This window comes from Gigantopelta aegis, chromosome 15 (genome assembly GCF_016097555.1).
Source record: "Gigantopelta aegis isolate Gae_Host chromosome 15, Gae_host_genome, whole genome shotgun sequence".
In the NCBI taxonomy this organism is placed as follows: domain Eukaryota; kingdom Metazoa; phylum Mollusca; class Gastropoda; order Neomphalida; family Peltospiridae; genus Gigantopelta; species Gigantopelta aegis.
In genome coordinates, this window is record NC_054713.1 from 25211421 (window position 1) to 25235590 (window position 24170).

General features: G+C 39.3%; 1 protein-coding gene across 1 annotated transcript; it reads left to right on the top strand.

Moving 5' to 3' along the window:
- Window positions 1–11010: 11010 nt before the first annotated feature.
- LOC121389729 lies at window positions 11011–12459 on the top strand. Its single transcript, XM_041521380.1, has one exon. The coding sequence runs from the start codon at window positions 11011–11013 to the stop codon at window positions 12457–12459; it is 1449 nt and encodes a 482-aa protein (XP_041377314.1).
- Window positions 12460–24170: the final 11711 nt, after the last annotated feature.

The following is a 24170-nucleotide window of genomic DNA, read 5'->3' on the forward strand; positions in this document are numbered from 1 at the left end:
CTAGCATAGCTGATGATGTCCTGTCTACAAAGCTAGATGGCTTAGTGGGTGACACAGTATCTCTTTCTTCCTGAGTTCTTGGAGCTCAGCACTCGGATACTCCAGGCTCCTTCATGTGTATGCCTCACAGTGTGCCTAACAATATCGACAAAAACATCGAATAGATGATAATGAACCACTGTGGTTTGTCTGATTGTCACTGTATTTATTGACTAATTTGCCAGTGGACTCAATCCGTGAATGATAAAGTGTATTCCTGTCCCTGTGCAAATATGATATGAGCTCCAGTGTCTGCTCCCAACGATTTGTCGTGTGTGGATGGACTTCATCAATTCGGTAAGCAAATCCACTTCATCAATTCGGTAAGCAAATCCACTTCATAAATTCGGTAAGTAAATCCACTTCATAACAGTCTCACCGGTGATACGTATTTGTAGTTGTGTCTATCGGAGGCCGGACTCGGGATAGGCGTGTTCGAAACCCTAGTGGCATATGGACACGTTAAACCAGTTATTAAGCTAAGCTAGGATGGGCTAATGTACTGATCTCAATCCATAGCTGTACCTTATGAAATAATTGGCCAAAATTAGAAAGCAGGTTGCACATGGTGTATGCGATACACCCATCCGATGCTTGCAGTGAGCACGAAACCATTTTAACTGGAACTGACAGCAATGACGGATCGTTCTATTCACCAGTTCCTGCATTAAAAACGCAATCGGACGTGTCAGACTCAGTGTCAAGGAGAAGAGGTTAGCATTATGTCGATGATTTTGTGATGACGACCAATGCCAATGGTTCTCAATGCCTTTTTATGCGGAACAGAATTTGCCTCAGTGTTCTTTCACACGTTTCGTCCTGGTCGTGGAAGTAGTATAGCTGCTCAACTTTATATCGACTAAGTACTACGATCTAATATTGTGCCATTTTTTTAGACCCACAGAAATTGTATTCAAACACTCAGACAGGATCATTTTGGACCATAAGCGTAATAGACAGGGGGCAGGGGGAATTCGACTGCCCACCACCCATCCCCCACGCTTCGTGCTGGAGCAAAATTTCATATTCGGGCAAAACTGATAGAGATATTCGGGCAAAATGTGCCAATTTGAAACCTTTTAACCATTTATTTCCATCATTCTACCCTCAGAATTAGTTCTAATCCATGTAAAAATGCGTAGTGATTCGTTTGCAACACTATATAGTTGCTTGGGAGTAATACTAATATGAATACATGTTGTTATTCAGATTCGGGCAAAATCTACAAAGAATGGGAGCCTGTGCTCAGGACTTACTTCAGCGCAATAATAGTTCACCCTGAAGTAGATCAAACAATTTTGGGTGCAAGTCCTGAGAGAATTAAAATTGATCCGTTATAGGCCAACACTAGTTGCTCAGTTGCACCAGGTCATCTTTTCAGCTTGGGAGAACAACAGTCGAGCAGCAGTTGCCCGATAGATCCACTCTATGAGGCGTTGGTGTTTGATGTTATCACAACCATTTGAGATCAGACGCTACATTAACAGGCTGAACAAGATTCTGTTGCCATATCTAATTGAACGTTTTGAGTATTGCAATTGATTTTGTCTGAAGCTTTTCAAAAATAATTTTTAAAATGTAATAAATTTGAATGGAGAAATGCGTAGCTTCTTTGGTTCAGTATACAAAAATAAATTTGACACCTTGAAAGTTTTTTTTTTTTAATGTTTCAAATTTATTTTCACAAATAATATTTTACAAAAGTATTAAAGGGACATTCCTGAGTTTCCTCCATTGTAAGATGTTTCCGACTAATAAAATATTTCTACGATTAAACTTACATATTAAATATATTACCTTGTTTAGAATATCATTGTCTGTATATTCAATGTGTTTTTTTGGTCGTCTTAATATTTGAAAGAAGCCCAAACTGGATTTTGTCTAAAAAATATTTTAGGAAATAAAATGAAATTTAACCTAGTACAAATATTAGAACGATCAGAAACACGTTTAATATACTGATACTAATATTTAATTACAATCAGTAAAATGTCTCCGTTAGTCGATAACATCTTAAAATTGCAGCAAACTCAGGAATGTCTCTTTAATGTTAGTCTTCATTATATTGAATTATAAGACTGCATTAAGGGGTGGGACGTAGCCCAGTGGTAAAGTCCTCACCTGATGCGCGGTCAGTTTGGGATAAATTTCCGTCGATGGCCCATTGGGCTATTTCTTCTTCCCGGCAGTGCACCACGACTGATATATCAAAGGCCATGGTATGTGCTATCCTCTATGTGAGATCCCTTGCTAGTAATGGAAAATTACCAAATGTTTGACATCCAATTAATAAATGACTGTGTTCTAGTGGCGTCGTTAAACAAAATAAACTTTAACTAAGTAGACTGCATTAAGACATTAGGGATAATGCGCCGCATACTGATAATCAAACATCGATATCGTTTCAATTCACAACCGTATTGCATCAACAACGGATCATACTATATATTATCATTTTGTATACACTGTAGATCAAACACGTATTATGAAAACTGTGAATGAATAATGGTAGCAAAACTTTATTCACGCAATAATATGGTGGCTTTACTACAAGTAAAAGAGCAAAAAAATAAATATACTCAACGATGAGAAACGCAAGTATTTTAAAGAGGCCAAACATTAATTGAAAAGTTAAATATTTCACTTGCAAGTAACGTAATGGTTTATTTTGCAGAACATTGTCCTTTGTAACAGTTTTCATTTGGTTTTCTTCGCATTTACCGGCCTCGGTGGCGTCGTGGTTAGGCCATCGGTCTACAGGCTGGTAGATACTGGGTTCGGATCCCAGTCGAGGCATGGGATTTTTAATCCAGATACGGACTCCAGACCCTGAGTGAGTGCTCCGCAAGGCTCAAAGGGTAGGTGTAAACCACTTGCACCGACCAGTGATCCATAACTGGTTCAACAAAGGCCATGGTTTGTGCTGCCTGTGGGAAGAGCAAATAAAATATCCCTTGCTTCCTGTCGTAAAAGAGTAGCCTATGTTGTGACAGCGGGTTTCCTCTAAAAACAGTGTCAGAATGACCATATTTTTGATGTCCAATAGCCGATGATAAGATAAAAAAAATCAATGTGCTCTAGTGGAGTCGTTAAATAAAACAAACGTTTTACTTTTTGCTTCGCATTTACGGTTTGAAGCATGTCTCCAAAACATGCCAAAGAAAACTGTCACGACACTGTGACACTGTTGTCAACCAACCCATAAGTGGTGACACTGTCAGACGTAGACTCCGTGTACACAATCTCAGTTGTCAACCAACCCATCAGTGCTGACACTGTCAGACGTAGACACCGTCTACACAATCTCAGTTGGCATCCCACCCATCAGTGGTGACACAGTCAGACGTAGACTCCGTGAAAACAGTCTCAGTTGTCAACCAACCCATAAGTGGTGACACTGTCAGACGTTGACACCGTGTACACAATCTCAGTTGTCAACCAACCCATCAGTGGTGACACTGTCAGACGTAGACACCGTGTACACAATCTCAGTTGTCATCCAACTCATCAGTGGTGACACTGTCAGACGTAGACACCGTGTACACAATCTCAGTTTTTCAACCAACCCATGACACTGTCAGAGTAGACACCGTGGTGACACTGTCAGACGTAGACACCGTGTACACAATCTCAGTTGTCAACCAACCCATCAGTGGTGACACTGTCAGACGTAGACACCGTGTACACAATCTCAGTTGTCATCCAACTCATCAGTGGTGACATTGTCAGACGTAGACACCGTGTACACAATCTCAGTTGTCAACCAACCCATCAGTGGTGACACTGTCAGACGTAGACACCGTGTACACAATCTCAGTTGTCAACCAACCCATCAGTGGTGACACTGTCAGACGTAGACACCGTGTACACAATCTCAGTTGTCATCCAACTCATCAGTGGTGACACTGTCAGACGTAGACTCCGTGTACACAATCTCAGTTGTCATCCAACTCATCAGTGGTCACACAGTCAGACGTAGACTCCGTGTACACAATCTCATTTGTCAACCAACCCATCAGTGGTGACACTGTCAGACGTAGACTCGGAGTACACAATCTCAGTTGTCATCCCACCCATCAGTGGTGACACAGTCAAACGTAGACTCCGTGTACACAATCTCAGTTGTCATCCCACCCATCAGTGGTGACACAGTCAAACGTAGACTCCGTGTACACAATCTCAGTTGTCAACCCACCCATCAGTGGTGACACAGTCAGATGTTCACTCAGTGTACACAATCTCAGATGTCGTTGTCCTGTCCGCCGTCCCAGTTTGACTCAGTATCACCGACAGAACCGTTTGCAGTGGGTCATGTGATCTTTACAGATGAAAGTAGGTTTTGCATTTCCCACGCTGATGTAAAAGTTCAAATATGGCGCAGAAGTGGACATCGTTATGATGATCAGTTTTTAATGGAAAGAGATCCATGGCGGTTATCCAAAGGTGATGATATGGGCTGCGATTGGCCTGAATCAAAGACTTGGCCCAGTTGTCTTCTAGAATATTGGTCCTGAAAGTGGTAATGATGTTACAACTCAGCGTTACATTGACCAGGCGCTCAGACCCCATATAGTGCCTTTTTGTTTTGATCGTCATCCGCAATACACGTTCCAACATGATAAAAGAATGAATGAATGAATGAATGAATGTTTAACGACACCCAAGCACGAAAATATACATCGGCTATTGTGCATCAGCATGATAATACCAGACCACATATAGCTAGGGCTACAGTTCAGGTCTTGCAGCAGCATAATATCAGCATGTTGCCTTGGCCAGCCCTTAGTCTCGACTTATACCCCATCAAATATTTATGGGACAAACTGAAAAGAAGAATTGAACAAGTTCACGTAAGACCAAGAAATGCAGCTCAGTTTGAGGTCAACCAACCATACTTCAGACCTTTCCACATATCCCTATGCAAGGCACAATATTTCACGCAAACCGCCGTTCTGTTCGCGTGTCGGATACGCAAAGTTAAATTTACGCGAACTGCAAACTGGTTACGTCATGACCTGTAAACGTTCAGAAATTAAAACTTGTAAACTTCACGATTACAGGACGTTTATTCACGCAGACATACTACTAGTATTCCGACAAATGTTTTAAGCTGAATTTTAGATACTTGATGCGCAGCAAATCAGTAAACAATGTTATATTTCAACAGTTGTAATTTACAACCAGTCTAAAGTAAATGTTCAGTATAGAGTCGAGCCAAAAGTTTTAAAGAAATGTGCTCAGACCGCTGTGGACGGCTAAGTTATCTGCTGCTATTTTATCTCTAAAGGAATATATGTAGACATAATATTGGATTTCCTATAATTTTACACGTTAAAAAAAGTTTTAACGTAAACAGGAATTCAAAAGTGTCACAAAAATGGAAAAATACTAACATCGCATAATGAGCTTTAAAAAACCAAACATTTAGAACGTCACTGTAGTATAGAAGTACCATCGATAAAGTGAAAGTAGCATAGCCACCGCAAAACGCAAAAAGGAATCCCTCCAAATGATTATGTATATATTTCAAAGGCGTGGCGTCCATTACGCACATTACGCATGTGCGTAATGCAAAAACAAAATCCGGGAATAGGTCGAGGCTGTTTGTAATTGTTCTATAAAATATCCTCTTAAAATTGACTCGAAAAAAAAGATTAAAAAAAAAAAAAAAAAAAAAAAAAGCCTCCGAATACGCTCAGATTGTATCTACAGGAGTCCTGAGTTTCAAACTTTTCACAGGGGAGGCCCCCCGAATATCCCCGCTCGGGCACGGCTTTGGCGTGCGTAATGCTAAGAAAATTTCTGGCTACGCCCCTGTATTTTGTGTCAGTACTGGGGCTGATATTCAGTTCTTTTATAATATTGTTAACTTTAGCAAGCATTAAAGACATTTTTTTTTATATTTTAAATGTTTTCTTTTGTATTTGTTTTAACTTTATGTTTCAGCTAAAAACTAAGTCCTTTCATTATATGCGTCATAGCAATTTGTTTCGTTAACATCACAAATGCATTTATGTATCAAATTGTTATATATGACTGTATAACATTATTATACAACAAATTAGATATATGTCCTTGTATATAAATTATATTACTTTGATGTAAGGCCATGAATTCAAGGCTCCTCAACCTTGACATGGTCAGAATGGACTGGGTAAAATAAATATTTAAAAAAATACAAAAAACAAAACAAACAACAACTATGTATTTAAAATATAATTTCAACGTAATTTTGAGGTAACCGATCAGGTAACCCACGGGTTATCACGGTTATGCAAATATAATTCACGTAACCGAACCACGTGAACCGACTTCCGGTTCCATCAGATTTCGAAATATTGTCCCCTGCTATGTCCTTTATTAACCGTCTGATCCATTCCATGTACAGGCGTGTTGCAGTTGTTAATGCTAAAGGTGGACACACACGGTATTGATTATTGATCACTCTTTCTGGATTATCCACCCTTGTTATCATTTATGACTGATGCCTATTGACATTCCTTCAAGTTAAAACACTTTGGGCTTCAATATTTGTTTGCATTGGTTTACACTGCTTCTAAAAATACATACCATTCATATTCTGATTATAACTTGCGTTTCATTTGCTGTTCATTATATATACATTATTACATTATCATTTCCTTCGGAAAACTGAACTGCCACCAAAAAACTCCATTAACCGTAAGATATGATAACTGGTCAGCTATACAGTTGTTGGGACTTAAGACTTATTAAGTACAGATAAGAGCAACCAAAAACCCAGAAACAGCAGCCATACCTAACTAGTATTTCGTCTACCTACAGTCTCTCTAATATAAAATACAACCCACCGACCATGAATGAGTTCGATAACACAGATTCTTAAGTTAACAGACGCTTTTGAAATGTCAACGTACCGCTCGATAAACTTTCAATATGTTATACGTAAGCCTATGCCTGTTAATTGAAAGAACACGTGCCACACAAGTATTCAGTTCAACGCTGAGAAAAAATAAAATGTGTTTGAAGTTAATTATTTTGAGTAACAGCTTACATCGCAATACATTGTATGTATGCTATCGCAATGCGTTCTATACGCAGTTTGTACAACTGTTGGCATTTCGCAAAACGGTTCTACAGTAGATTTTCAAGATACAGTTCTAATATTTATGGTAAAACACTGATAGAAATCAAGAACTGTTTATGCTATACTAAGTTAGCGACTATTTTGTATGGTTTTTGGTAGAAAGCTGCCAAGTTCAAACTGCTATCATACACATCTAACCTTTGCTCCAATTCTGGTACAGAAGACGTGGATGGAACATCCACTAAAAGTGAGTCGAAACTTACTTATAGTAAGAGGAACCTATATATCAGGGAAAAATGGTGTGCATTAAAATATATTGGAGTTTCTTGGGACAATATTTGCACGATAAATTTATTATATTTCTTATGACCTGTGTCAGATATAGATATATATCATTCATTAAACTCTGATACTAGTACTAATCTGGAACGTTTCGTTTTGAATTAATATTGCTGCGTATAGTTAAATATAGCAATGCCAACCCATGGATAGATTTATGGGAGTGTAAGCTCATTGATTTTTGCAGAGTGTGCTTCTAGCGCCCCCCGCCTTGACAGTCTGTGTCACACTTGGTGACTTATAGAACAACGCGTCCGGTCGCTAGTGATGCGAGGGGAAATTACTTTGTCTCAATGTGTCAGTAGTCGTGAACTTTTCAGACCTATACGCTATGCAGGCGGCTTGGTGGTGTTATTGTATTAATATGGGATGGGAGATCGGTTTACCGCGGCGATACCTACAGAAAGGAGAGTCAGAGACCTCTTGAACACCTTCATCCTTCCTCTCGCTCTAAAGGAGAGAAATTCACGAAATATAGCCGAGCTCGTTTATTTCATACGTAACATTTCCAGAACGCTGTAGTCTCTGCGATCTTACCAAGTTTGAAGGCTTCATTCTGAATACAAAACCTGACAGTTGAAATGCATCGATTTGAATCTTCCTAACAACCCGCGGATTGTAATTTAGGTTTCTAAATACTGTATGGCTTATGAAACCTGATGCCAGTTATAGTAATGTTACATTGTATTCAGACGAATACAACGAAGTTTGTCGAATACTAAATCAGAAATCACCCACTGGTGAGAATGTATTGGTCCGAAAGGGACTTTTACTGTTGTATTACTAGTTTTCAAAAATGTTTATTTTAATTTTAATTTTAACCTATTTTTCATTAAAATATAAAATATTAGTTGATGTTAAAAAATTTAATAAATAATGAATTTAGTTGGAGAATGCATTATTTTTCACAAATCCACACTTTCTCATATATTCTCCATTCAATAATGTCATTGGCTGATGTTTACATTTCCACCCAGTTCCTGCTACCTCTTCCCACACCCTCACTTCCCGACTCTACCTAACGACTTATAGAAACTTATAGATATAGAAATGCAGGTGGTGTCATAATCACATTTAGGAATGAAGAAAAGGTGTTCTCTATATCCTCATAGATCGCGGGCTGTTTCCATTACGTCCACAAGCACGCGCTTGGAGAGTGGGAGCGTGGTCTTAATCAAATACTTTATACACTTTTCACAATACAGAGATAATTATCTGCGCCGTCGCTAACGCTGGTCGACAAAATGGTCGGACAATGTACTTTTACTAACCAGTTTGTCGCCTGGACCATTATGTCACTATCAACCCGTTTTCTCGCCCGTGTGACAATACGTACATTCAAAGTCCAACTTGTGGCTGTTATCCAGTGTGATGAATATATAAGATCCCTTAAATGTTTGTTGGGGGTTGAATGATCGATCATCATCATTGCACCCGCTAGGTTACTTCATGCTTCAACCAGTAATCCATAACTGGTGCATACTATAGACATTTTATTACATTCAACATGTACCTACACTGACTGTATCCAGAGACGAACCCAAAACTGCGATCGTCGATCAGTAGACCACAGATTCTATCTATCTTAGACATGTTTCTTTTTAGAAAGAAGAAAAAGAAGAAAAACCCGAGAATATGTAGTGTAATTACTCTAGCCCGTACATCCGTACCCAGACAGCATTGATGCTGTTACTCAGCGACGTAGATTAGTACGATCAAAGTCCTTCAAACGGAGATCTTCGATAATATTGACGTGATTGGAAGATAATTGGACCAATACTAAACATAGATCAACAGTTAAATGCTAATGAAAGTAATTCACAATAGAAAAAGTGCCGATTAGGAAGTAGCAAAAGTAAACACATAACACCTACTTGACATTGTTACAAACTAGAGAACTGTCAAGGGAAAATGATTAAAAATGAATCCCCATTCAACCATTTTGTATCGTAGTATATTATTAGTTTGATTGTTCTCTTGCTTTACCCTCTATGTATGTGTGTGATGATCGAGTCATAGCCTTCTCATGTTTCGGTTTGGAGTTTCGGATTTCTTCTTGTAGCATTTGTACTAGCCATGTCCAATATGTGGGTCCAGCTGGATTCTCGTGTCAAAATGGATTTTGTGGTAAAATTCTGCCAAATAGATAATGCTGAAAGCAAACAAGTTAAGTACCATTCTTATCTGCATTTTCAGCAGAGCCTCGCTGCATTCGCCATTCTAACCATCGCAGGATAAAGCCGATATCTTAAGACAGTAACCAGTTATTCCTTATGTATACTGTCACCAGAAAAACAATAACCAGACACACAGTCGAATCATTGCTCATTCTAAGAGAGATCTCCAACTAATCATAATGTTTATGCAAAACTCTAATAACAAAGGACCTTAATGTGTGTCAGTTGTCAACAAAGCTGCAGTTTTCAACAGTATATACCATTTAGCTTTTGAGAGTGGTCGAGCGTGATGTTTGTTTTACTTTGCTTCATGCTACAGTAGAATATCTTGAAGGCAGTGGGTTTTAGCTGGTTTCAGTTCCTTGTCATGAACCTGTCAATTTAATTTTTCATTGTCAAGGCGTCCAGGATGACGACACATCCTGATGTTCAGTGCCAATGAATGAATGAATGTTTAACGACACCCCCAGCACAAAAATACTTTCGCTATCAGGGGCGTAGCGTGATCTGGACCTGGGTGGTGGGTGTGTGTGTGTGTGGGGGGGGGGGGGGGGGGTCGAATATGAACCAAGTGGACCCTTTTTTTATTTTGTTCTGCACCACCAGAAACTCCATATGTATAAACCTGTATGTTTTAGTTCTGAAAGCGGACCATTTGCTTCAGCGGGGCAGGGGGAGAGGGTCGTTCGAACCCCCCTAACCCCCCAGCCTACGCCCATGGCTATTGGGTGTCAAGCAAAGGTAAGTATAGGTCGTTGACCTGTTTCGGTGAGGACCTGTTTCGGTGGTTGCGTCATTTGCGCGCAACAGTATGTACATTTGAATATTTCTGCCGTCGTTGACTTTTGCATGAGGAAAGTAAAGAAATATCTGTCATACTCACAGAAATGTTCGTAAAAATAAAGTTAAAACGAGCAAAGAAAGCAAGATTGACCGTAACCCACTCATAAAAAGTTGTCTGTTAACATTGGTTCTAAAGGCCTTAAAATATTTAAAATATTGTTTTATAAATTATTATTAGTACATGTTTTGTTGAACAAAATATATGTTTTGATAAAACACTGAAAAGTTTTGTGTTGGAACGTTTTTGCTGTAAGCAATACCACTAAACGTTTCCCTCACCGAAACAGATTACGTAGTTAATATTTACTGCTGATGCATGGTACAGTCTTTAACGGACGTGCAGTGAATTTAGCTACTGAGCGGCCAGTTTATTGCTCACTGGGAGGGTAGAAATACAAATAAAAAGGTAGCTAATTGAATAACAACTGTGTGTTTATAAATATCGATACGTTTTAGAACCGAATGCTTATGCTCACTGAAACTGGTTCACCCATTATAAATGAATAAGTTCAGTACCAAGTCACAGCAGCAATTGTATGGCTTGCTATGAACAACTCTTTGATGGAATTCCCCACGAAATCCAGGAAACGGTGGTCGTGTAATGTCAATCACACTGCAATACGCTTCACAAGGGACAACATTACACCACGGTGGTCGTGTAATGTCAATCACACCGCGATACGCTTCACAGGGGACAACATTACACCACGGTGGTCGTGTAATGTCAATCACACCGCAATACGCTTCACAAGGGACAACATTACACCACGGTGGTCGTGCAATGTCAATCACACCGCAATACGCTTCACAAGGGACAACAGTACACCACGGTGGTCGTGCAATGTCAATCACACCACGATACGCTTCACAAGGGACAACATTACACCACGGTGGTCGTGTAATGTCCATCACACCGCGATACGCTTCACAAGAGACAACATTACACCACGGTGGTCCGGTAATGTCAATCACACCGCGATACGCTTCACAAGGGACAACATTACACCACGGTGGTCGTGCAATGTCAATCACACCGCGATACGCTTCACAAGGGACAACATTACACCACGGTGGTCGTGCAATGTCAATCACACCGCGATACGCTTCACAAGGGACAACATTACACCACGGTGGTCGTGCAATGTCAATCACACCGCGATACGCTTCACAAGGGACAACATTACACCACGGTGGTCGTGCAATGTCAATCACACCGCGATACGCTTCACAAGGGACAACATTACACCACGGTGGTCGTGCAATGTCAATCACACCGCAATACGCTTCACAAGGGACAACATTACACCACGGTGGTCGTGCAATGTCAATCACACCGCAATACGCTTCACAAGGGACAACATTACGTCACGGTGGTCGTGCAATGTCAATCACACCGCAATACTCTTCACAAGAGACAACATTACGTCACGGTGGTCGTGCAATGTCAAACACACCGCAATACGCTTCACAAGAGACAACATTGCGTCACGGTGGTCGTGCAATGTCAATCACACCGCAATACGCTTCACAAGAGACAACATTGCGTCACGGTGGTCGTGCAATGTCAATCACACCGCAATACGCTTCACAAGAGACAACATTGCGTCACGGTGGTCGTGCAATGTCAATCACACCGCAATACGCTTCACAAGAGACAACATTGCGTCACGGTGGTCGTGCAATGTCAATCACACCGCAATACGCTTCACAAGAGACAACATTGCGTCACGGTGGTCGTGCAATGTCAATCACACCGCAATACGCTTCACAAGAGACAACATTGCGTCACGGTGGTCGTGCAATGTCAATCACACCGCAATACGCTTCACAAGAGACAACATTACACCACGGTGGTCCTGTAATGTCAATCACACCGCAATACACTTCACAAGAGACAACATTACATCACGGTGGTCGTGTAATGGTGGTCGTGTAATGTCAATCACACTGCAATACGCTTCACAAGAGACAACATTACATCACGGATGTCTTTGAAGGAGGGGTGGGATTTAGCTCAGTCGGTTAAGTGCTCGCTTGATGTGCTTTCATCGCAGGATCGAACCTCCTCGTTGGATCCATTTAGCTGATTGGGTTTTTCTCATTCCAACCAGTGCGCCACAACTTGGCAAAGGCCGTGGTATGTGCTTTCCTGTATGTGGAAAAATGCATGTAAAAGATTCCTTGTTGCATAAAAAAATGTAGCGGGTTTCTTCTGTTGATTACGAGTCATAATTACCATATGTTTGACATCCAATAGCCGATGATTAATTAACTAATGTGCTCTAGTGGTGTTGTTAAAGAAAACCATTTTTTTTTCTTTGAAGAAGTGCCTGAATATTCAACCTTCACTGACCAGTGTAATACACCGGTGTCAGTGATGGAGTGGTTAGGTTATATGATTTAAAGCTGGTAGGTACCTGCTCCCACTAAAAGAATTTAAATTTGTTTTGTTTCTTTAACAACACCACTAGAGCACATTGAGTTATTAATAATCGGGTAATGGATGTCAAACATTCGTTTATTTTGACATATAGTCTTAGATTGAAACACACACACACACACACACACACACACACACACACACACACACACACACAGACTAACACTAACCACACACACACACACACACACACACACACCACACCACACCACACCAGACACAGACACACACACACCACACACACACACACACACACACACACACATTTATTTATTTCACATTCTCAGCTGCACCCTTCCAGGTCCAGTGTTTGTGCATGTCCCTGTGGTGTTATTTATCCAATAAACTATACAGAATAATAGAATCTATCACCGTAGTGAGATATACGGTAGATAAGACGATTCCAACCCAAGGGACAAAATGGTGGGGGTTTTTTTTTGGTTTTTTTTTGTTTTGTTTTTGTGAGAGCCGAGGTTTACCAAGACCCTTATAGAAACGGTGATTAATTATTTTTTTCTTGCCCATTTAATTACACTAAGAAAACGTTAATTTTGTAAGCTAAGATTTGTATATCCGAGAACGATCCATAAACACTTCAGCTACAAACCCATTTAATCATACGCGAACAATATAGTCCCCATATGCAACGACATAAAAATGTAACAACTTAACCATAAATATAAAGTTTAAAATATTAATTTGTTTAAATATATTTAAAACCATGATTCAACGTGAAATGGCAACTTGAGGAATAAGCCATTCGACAGAATTTAAAAACCTCAAATAAACATAAGTTATGACGTCAATCATGGTAAAAGAGGCGTATTTAGAAATCGTCTAGCCCTAGGTTCGGACAGATTTAGCTAGCACCGTGTAAAAGCTGGCTAGTTCACTACAGTTGGCAAAAATGCACCGAACTTTTAATAGAGAAGTTAACATCACACGTTCTGTGATTGGTTATATAAATGTGAGTGTGTTGGTTGTAAGAAAAAAAAAAAAATTTCATCTGGACTAAAAATGTATGCAATTTTATTTCATCTACTACCACTATGGGGTACCTGTAAAAAAAGTACTCACATTTTGTGCGAAACTAGGGCTGCTGTAAAAACATCTGGTTATACCGAAAATGAGCCATGAAAGGTACCATTTTCTTCAGTTAATACTTTGAGGTAGGGGCTGTAGTACTGATATTTATGGGTCATAATTTGGTTGATATATTGCATATAGTGTTTTAAGCACAAACGTTAACATGGTCACCTATCGGATTTTATTTGATATAGTACAACCTATAGGACATATTCAGTGCATAATAAAAGATTATGATTTGTGTCATTAAATTAAATTAAACTATACTATTTGATTAATCAGCGATCACTCGGCCATGCAAGTTGATAATGACCTCGACCTTGACAATAATTACTGAACATGGCTCTGAATGGAGTTTGAATAAAGGTTAGCACTGAGGAAAAGTTGGTTTTGGTCTATAATTCATACTATAAAGATTTGAATATTTTATTTACATTGTGTTTGACTTGCCATATGCAACTGCTCTTAAATGTGGTAATACATCTGGGCAACCTGAACTTAGATTTTAATAGCAATTTATTTTTATATTAAAAATAACATGTGACAATATTGGGTTAATGGTTTTAATTTCCATAAACATAGTTAATGTTAATGTATGTAATTCTGAAAGCTTAACTTTTTAAAGACCTTGATTTTTATTGTCCTTTTGACATATTTATATGGTGCTAGTCATATTTAGACAAATTTGTAGTTTTATGCAAAAATAAAAGAAATAAAAAAAACCTTTACCAAAGCCATAATTATTTTTTGGGTCACTATTGTGCCTTTTGTTCTCATTTATACATAACAATAAGCTTGTTAAACATATCATTAGGTCTCCATATCAAATATTTAAAAAAAAATATATTTACTTAGTTTGCTCCCACGAAGTGCATTTTAAATGTATATTGATTTAGAACCAATTTTTGCAGATTTGATTATCTACCTTGGTGTAAGTTGATAATTTATTTTATTGTTAAAGCTGTATTATCCAATGTTAATAGCTAAATAATATGCTGGATTAGAGATTTTAGGAATACATACAATATACATATTGTAAATAATGATATGAAACAGATGTTTGGGTAATTATGTCATTTAAAAGCAGGTTTCTTTTAGTAATGAATCACAAATAAATATGTGAAAGCTGCATGATAATTCCAGATATCACAAATAGTTTAAACCTCCAACTACAGTAGGGTATATATAAAATATAGTCAAGAATATTGGTGGCTGCCAATGGTTTTGATGGTCCATTTTGAAAATCAGTATAGGTGATGGATTTGAAATTCCCGCACTTGGTAACATGAAGACAGCCACACTCAGCATACAGGATTTCCCTCCAACAGTGATGTGCAGGACATTAAGTCCTTACTTCATACAGGTGCAGTCATGTTGATTTTTCCTTCCTCAGACATTGTATTTTTTAATACTGATATTTCTTTGATGTGCCTGTTAAGGTCTTCATAATCTAGGGGTCAGTCAAGTATATGTGTTTCAATGGAATAAGTATAAGGAGTTGAGATACTCTGAATATCCATGTTGTCTCTACATATATAGCTGAGCACACACACACACACATATCTGACAGTAAATAGCTTCAGGAGTATTATTTTTAAATAAATCTTTTTCAAATATGACATATTGTATTTGTACAAAAACTGTACACAGTACATGTGCCTTGTGAGGTGCGTACATTATATTAGATTGAACTGTAGAAACAACAACAGTTTCAGTGAGGTATGTCAGAAGACGCCTGAACCTGGTCGTCATAAAAACTCATGATTTGCCACCTTTTGAAAAAATTATGTTATCTGTATAGGTAGCACAAAACCAAATAAAGTCCTGTGATTGGCTATACATGTGAGTGTGTTGGTTGTAAAAAAATATTAGTTTTATCTGGGCTAAAAATGTATGCAATTTTATTTCATCTAGTATCACTGTGTCAAGTAGCCTTGTGCATGGAACATGTATGGGGTACCTGTAAAAAAAAGTACTCAAATGTAAAAACATCTGGTTATACAGAAAATGAGCCATGAAAGGTACCATTTTCTTCAGTTAATACTTTGAGGTCGGGATTGTAGTATTGATATTTATGTGTCATAGTTTGGTTGATATATTGCATATTGTGTTTTTAAGCACAAACGTTAACATGGTCGCCTATGGGATTTTATTTGGTATAGTACACTCATAAAGATTACCTAGACCAACAAAGTCATTCACAAACACGTCAGATGCTTTCCCCAAGCACACACACACACACACACACGCACGCACACGCACACACACGCACACACACGCACACACACACGCACGCACACATATAAGTTATTAGAATGAAGTGTATCGGATGAATAAATAAAGATAGAATTTCACAACGTTTTAACGGAGTAAGCGCCTTTCACCCGTAACGGGTTCATTAGTTCCATATACATGACGGCAATTCTAACATATATATATATGGAAAACTATTTGTGAAAAAAAGTATTACATGTATGGTATTAGATTAAAACGCAGTATGATTTACCTAATTACAAGAAGATACGTTAACTGCCCTTTGGCGGTTTGTTGATCCACTGAGCTACGTGAGCTAAACTTGTTGAAAAAATGAAGAATAATGTAATTGACCCTTTTTATTAAATGTTATTTGTATCATTCGTTGATGCTTTGGTTCCTATACATCAAAATTGACCAATAGAATTAAAACAATTGTTATGAGCACTAATTAAATAATTTAACATTAGAAATGACAACGAAATGACGGCCATTTTGAAATTCAAAATGAACACTAAAACCCTTGGCCAAAAAACCCCATTGTACCTAACATTGAGCACACATCTATCAATAAAGTAGGCCAATAAAATCCATTTTGGCACACAAATCCAGCTGGAATACATGGCCTACTGTACTATTTGGTCTTATGAGTGAACTCAGAAGTCCTCAAACTAATGTACAGTGATTGGCCAATACACGTAACCGTCCTAATCTAGAACAATAATAAGACCACCAACGAGGACGGAACGGCCACGAGTGAGCGACAAGTCAATGTCGACAGGAGATGAAGGCTCCCTCACGGGCGCTCATCCACGCAGATTCGACATTCATCCGGATGCCGTAATTACTACATATATATATAATAAAACACAAACACCAATTGAAATAATAATATTTAGTACATAATTATCAAAACACAAAACATAACATATAATCGCAGTGTTTACTGTCGAATGTATTAAATAACTACAGTAAATTACGACCACCCCCAGCCCCAATTAACCTAACATTTACTCATACGGTTTTACCTACCGACCCAATCACGTTCCCAGCGGAAGACCCCAAACGCTCGTCGCTAACCGCTTTTATTTGTCTCTCACTGCAGTGCAGCCGTCTCCCATTGGCTGGAGATCACTGCCCTCGCAATGCATGTGCGACCCTATAATGCACATAATGAAATGCATTGCAGCCAGTAAAAATAACCCAGACTTTCCACTAGTCTATTTCATTACAGACAATAATAGACTTTCCATTGGTCTGTTACATCCCCCCCCCCCCCCCCCCCCCCCCCCACCAAAATAAGACGATGACGCCTTTCAGAACACTAGGTGATCACGTAACTCCTAACTGACCAGAGGAATTAAATCCATCATAAAACACATAACTAACGCTTATTAATGTGTCTTTCATGTATTGTCTATATGAGTAGAGAATCCATAGCACACATAAACCAATCTTTATACATCAAGGATCGTGAAAGTCAATAAACCACTGTTCTTTTCCACGAATCTATACTCCAAGAATGCATCTCACGTCCACCATCAGCAAAGCACCATAGCAAGCAATGTCATCTCCCTCATGGCCACATAGCACATTTCAGATCAGGACGTTTCTATCGTGTCCACCATCACTTGTACAGTTATCAGCAATACTGCCCATCAAGCAAATACATCTATAGATTCCCTCATACATCAAAACGAACCCTGAAAAACTAGCTAAACATTAGTTCCATATATAAATATATAATAATTAATCCATTACACATACAACATTAAACTACCAATCATATCATGACAAATAATAAAACAAAACGGCACAAAACAACAAACATACTCACGTGACAATGGACTTCCGCTGGGAACACTACCATCACACAAGAGTGATGCCTAACAAACTACCCCATCCCAGAATAAACTAATACGGCACCCCTATAATAAAATTATATATACTAGTCTGGACTTAATGTAAAGTAAGTTAACCATTTAAACACACATGACAATATCACCAGTCAAATACTGTACATCTACCCCAAGATGATAAAATTATCCTATATGTACTCACTAAACTGTGTATTGCACGTGAAATAGATAACGATACAACACCATCAACCCCAACAATCGACATTTTATGTACAGATTTTTCAAACTTGTCACACAAATAAACCAGTATTAATATAAAAAAAAAAAAGCATTCACTCATTCACACAACAATCGATTGGCGCCAATCTCATTTAAATGACATACAAACCATATAGCATATTAATGACATTAATGTGTGACATAATCTGCAAATCTGACGGTGGCCTAATTATTCTCCCCATCCTAGTCATCACCGGTGGGGTCGAGAAAACCCTCTTCTCACCGCAATCGGTTTCTTCCCTTGAGCCAACTTCCGGACTAACGCCTACATACCCTACAGGTGTTTCTACAGAACCGCCCTCTAAGTATTACTCAAAATAGGGGATGCAACGTGTTGAGTAGTTTCGCTATATACAATACTAGGCATTTCTACCACTTTCCGCTGAGTACTCATCATCTGACACACATAAAACACCAGGTAAACGCACTTCATTATCAACCGCTACGGGTGAAGCACCGGAAGTATAACTTCTCAAATCCCGACTTGACGAAGTATTAGACACATGCCCAACAAACGTTGGCTGCTCGGAAACACGTTGTTGCCGTGCACGACCTCGCCACCAAATAACTTCATCATCGTCACAATCATTATCTACCCCTTCTGGGTTCACAATGTTCGGGTGAAACCGAACTTCTCTCAACCTAGCATTTTCTTCAACCCCAAAGTTTTCCCTATAGTTACCAGCCGATTTTAACTTGACATGTACAACTTCCCTAATACGTTTCCCGTTTACGTTACCCTGTACTCGGTAAGTAACCTCATTGATTTTCTTTATAACTCGCAAGGGCCCTGTCCATGGTTTTACCCATTTCGGAGATTTACCCCTTTTTGCCCTTTTTTTGTACATCCAAACATTGTCACCGATCTTAACATTTTGCACAACAGATTTCATATCATAGTAAAACTTTTGCTTTCCATGACTTTTATCTAAATTCTCACCTACGGTTTTAAATGCATTTTGCAAATGTTCTTTAGTTTTCCTTGACAAAAGTTGACACGGGTTTTGCAATACACGGCGAGCCTTCCACTATTTCAATGGGTAAAGTCACTTCCCTACCAAACACAAGATAGTTCGGCTTCGTCGACTCTTGTTCCCTACTACGATAGGCCATAAATAACTTGGGCAAATGAATATACCAATCATTCTGTGATTCCTCCACATACATACTAAGCATGTCTGACAAAGTCCTATTCATGCGTTCTACCAGGCCATCGGACTGCGGGTAATACGCCGTTGTACGCATTTTTGTTATACCCAGCATTCTACACATCTCTTGAAATAATTTCGACTCGAAATTAGCTCCTTGGTCCGAATGCAAACTATGTGGAACCCCAAACCTACAAATGAACTCGTCCACCAATTTACCAGCCACCGTTACAGCTTCCTGGTTGGGAATGGCATAGGCCTCTGCCCACTTTGTATCGTAATCTTGCACTACCATAATCCACCTGTTTTCCCTATCAGTAACGGGCCATGGTCCAGAAAGATCAACTGCTATACGTTGAAATGGAAAGCACGGGATTTCACTCATCATACCAGCTCGGTTTTTGCAACTAGGTGACTTACGCGATGCACACTGTTTGCACGTTAAACACCAAGTTCGAACGTCATTAACCCACCCTGGCCAATAATAACGCTGTTTCAACTTGGACATCATTCAGTCAATCCCATAATGTCCACCACCCGCAATATTCTCATGTAACCCGGTTAAAACGGCATTTCTATCGGCTTCCGGTACGATTATTTGTGTATTCCCTGTGTCATCCAAAACCCTGATCAAATATCCATCACGCACTTTCAATGACTCCCATTGCTGACGTAGAACGACAGCCAACTTTGTATTAGGCAAGTAATTTTGAAGAGGTTTCACAGCCTTTCCTTCAATCAGTCTATATACAACGGATATAGTATTATCCGATTGTTGTGATTGACGGGAGAGTTGGTACAGTTTCTACCATAGCAATGCCAATACACGTACACCGCTTACAAGGGATACGCGACATTGCGTCCGCATTCTGGTGTAATTTACCAGCCCTATGGCGAATTTTCAAAAGTGTATGATGATAACACTTCAATCCATCTGGCTACCTGTGCCTACGGATTCTTGAAATTCATCAACCAGGTGAGCGAACAATGATCAGTCCTCACCACGAACTTTCGACCCAAAAGATAATGTTTAAAATGTTTAACACCATCTAGGGCCTACTACAGCCAAAATTTCCCTACGAGTTACACAGTAGTTTCTTTTCTGTTTGGATAGAGTGCGACTACCATATGCAATAACTCGCTCTTTACCATCTTGTACTTGACTCAGCACTTACCCGATACCCACATCACTAGCATCAGTGTCTAAAATAAAATCTAGATTAAAATTTGGGTATGCTAAAATCGGGCTAGATGTTGTTAACAATTCCTTAAGTTTTTGAAATGCCGAGATACATTCAGGTGACCACTCAAACTTAACCCCCTTTTCAAGTAACTTGGTAAGTGGCTTAGAAATGGTCGCGATGGTCTTTAATAAGACGCTAAACCCAGAAAACTCCGCATGTCTGTCACACACTTGGGAACAGGCCAATTCACGACCTTCTCAGTGTTTGCCTGGTTAGTTGAAATACCCTTGTCCAAAATGGTATGTCTCAAATAAGACACTTCTTTAAGGGCAAAACCACATTTCGACACTTTCAACTTCAAACCAGCTTCTCTTAAACGATGAAATACCTGGGATAGGCTGTCTAAATGTTTCTTAAACGGGCCACTCGTATAAATAATGCAATCATCTATATAAACCATGCACGTTTGCCTTTTAAGCCAGCTAAAACACAATCCATTAACCGTTGGAATGTCCCTGGGGCATTACATAAACCAAATGGCATTACACTGAATTCATATAATCCCCCTGGTATACAAAACGCAGTTTCTTTACTTTCTGGGTCCACCAAATCAAGGGACCAAAACCACGTTGACCCCGATAAATGGTCTAACACATCGTCGATTCGTGGTAAGGGATAAGCGTCCTTTACTGTGACATCATTCAGTCGACGATAATCTACACAATCTCGTTGTGCCATCCTTTTTCTTAACCAAGTCAATTGGAGAGGCCCACGGAGATTTTGACGGTTGAATTATACCATTGTCTAACATATCAGAAACTATTTGCTTCACTTGTTTTGTTTATGAAACGGTACTCGAGGAGATTGTTTAACTGGGTCACTGTCGAGGGTATTTATTTTATGATAAACAAGATTTGTACGGCCTAAATCATCGGGACCTTTAGAAAATACGTCCTGATTTGCCTCTAACAACCTATCCAACTGTTTCCGATCAATATTTAATTCTCCAAATTTGGCAGAACCAAAATTCGGTTTTACGGGATCAATCCCTGAAACAATTTCACATTGTTCTTCTACCTCGACCAAGTTTCCAAAACAACTTCCCTGGGAATTTTCACTTCCGTTTCAGTTAGATTTGCAACCCTAACGGGAATCTGTCGGTTGCGCGGTGTAACTAATACCCTTGCTACAACAATGGCATTGTCCCTTTCAAAAGTATCAATACTTTCGACGCACCCCTCCCCACAGAATTCACCATTTAATTCTGCAAAAAAAGTCATCTCATGTTTAGCGGGAACCACAACAGCCTCTTTGGTAACAATAGGTACCGATATAACCTTTCCCTTACGATGCATTGGCTCATTCCCCGACATAGTTTAAGTTTAAGTCTCCAACGTTGCCCCACATTTGGTAAGAAAGTCTGCACCTAAAATAACCCTATAGCCCAAGTCCTTTATGACCACCATGGGCACAACAAGTCGGTTATTCCCCAAGGTCAGACTAACTTCTACCATCCCCAAATGTTGCAATGAACGTTTCCCAAATCCCACCAAATCCAAATCTAATGGGACTGCAGAAAAACTTCCACCTACGGATTTTAAACACGTCTCGCTTATCATCGTGATAGCGGCCCCTGTGTCAATCATCATGTCTACCAAGCCACCATTCACCCGTCCTAATACAAAATATTTAGGACAAGACGGTGTTGAAAATTGGACCCCGTTTTCAACACTTATTCTTTTGGGTCTTTCCACATACCTTGTCCAGTTTGGGTTTTTTAAGTTTTGGACAAAATCGAATCATATGGTTTGTATCGCCGCAATTCCAACAAGACCTATTTCTCGTCTTTTGCTCGTTTAGGAAGCCATCTTGTTTTTCATCTTTGCCCAATGCTTTAAGTTCTCTCATTTCACGAGTTAACTTCTGTATTTTATCTTTTAACCGATCGATTTTGTTATCGCTACCCGCAAGTGATTTAGAGGTCACGGAGGTCACAGAGACTTGTCTACTCTCTCTATCCGCCCTTTCGATCATTTCCCACTCCATCGCAGACGCTACGGCATCGTTTACGGTTTTGAAATGTTTATGACGCATTTGCAAACGCAGAGGCTTTTGCCCTATCTTTTCAATGAACTCGGTAACACACAACTGTTCCATTTCTACTACACCCATACCCGGATAAGCCTGTTGTGCTAACCGTCGTAATTTGATCCCAAAATCAATCAAATTTTCACCGGACTGAATCTGACAATGTCTAAACTCTACATTTGCTAAATGGCCACTCCCTTTCGGGTGAAATCTATCACTCAACGTTCGTGTTAATTCCTCAAACTTAACACTTTTATCGCCACCAATGTCAAAATATAATTTTCGTGCTCTTCCACGCAAACAAACGCCTAACAATCTAGGTTTATTTTCAACATTCCAACCGTTTAAATCTCCATATAATTCAAACGTTTTCAACCACTCGGGCCAATCCTCCGGTTTTTCACCATTGAACGGTTCTGGCCTAAGGCCTGTACCCGGTTGAACCATTGCCACTGAACGCTCGTCTAAACCTCGTCCTAACGATACTTTACGATTACTCGTAATGGGCGTACCCGCCTCCATTTCAAAGCAAGGGTTTACCTTAGTTTAGGGCTAGACATTGCACCTGCCTTGCGTTTTTCGCAAACAAATGAATCGGTACGATCCCAGCCCCGGCCTAACGACGAACATTTCAGTACGGACGTATCGTTATCCATATTACTATAATAATTACTATACTAATAATAACTCCCTAACGTGCCGTTCAAATATGAAACTGTTTGACAATGATCACTGCATAAACTATGTAATTACGGACAACCGATCCTACTCACAGCGCCAAATGTAACCGTCCTAATCTAGAACAATAATAAGACCATCAACGAGGACGGAACGGCCACGAGTGAGCGTCAATCTCCCCTCAACCCTCAACAAGTGAATGTCGACAGGAGATGAAGGCTCCCTCACGGGCGCTCATCCACGCAGATTCGAAATTCATCCGGATGCCGTAATACTACATACAATAAAACACAAACACCAATTGAAATAATATTTAGTACATAATTATCAAAACACAAAACATAACATATAATCGCAGTGTTTACTGTCGAATGTATTAAATAACAACTACAGTAAATTACGACCACCCCCAGCCCCAATTAACCTAACATTTACTCATACGGTTGGACTGTTACTAAGTTATAATGGTAAATTTAATCGGGCACAGAAAAGACTGGCAGAACAAGGACGTAAAGCACAATGCTGGATCATGAATATTTGTAATAAGAACTATTTTAATATTGAAACGAAGTTATCGGTATTTGATACCTATGTAAATAGTGTTCTTAATTATGGATCGGAAGTCTGGGGTTTTCACTCAGCACACGTCATTGAGAAAGTGCATATACAATTTTGTAAACGTTCATTGGGT

What these genes read in the sequence shown, in the direction of transcription:
- LOC121389729 (XM_041521380.1), top strand. Translation starts at nt 11,011, where the DNA reads ATGAACAACTCTTTGATGGAATTCCCCACGAAATCCAGGAAACGGTGG.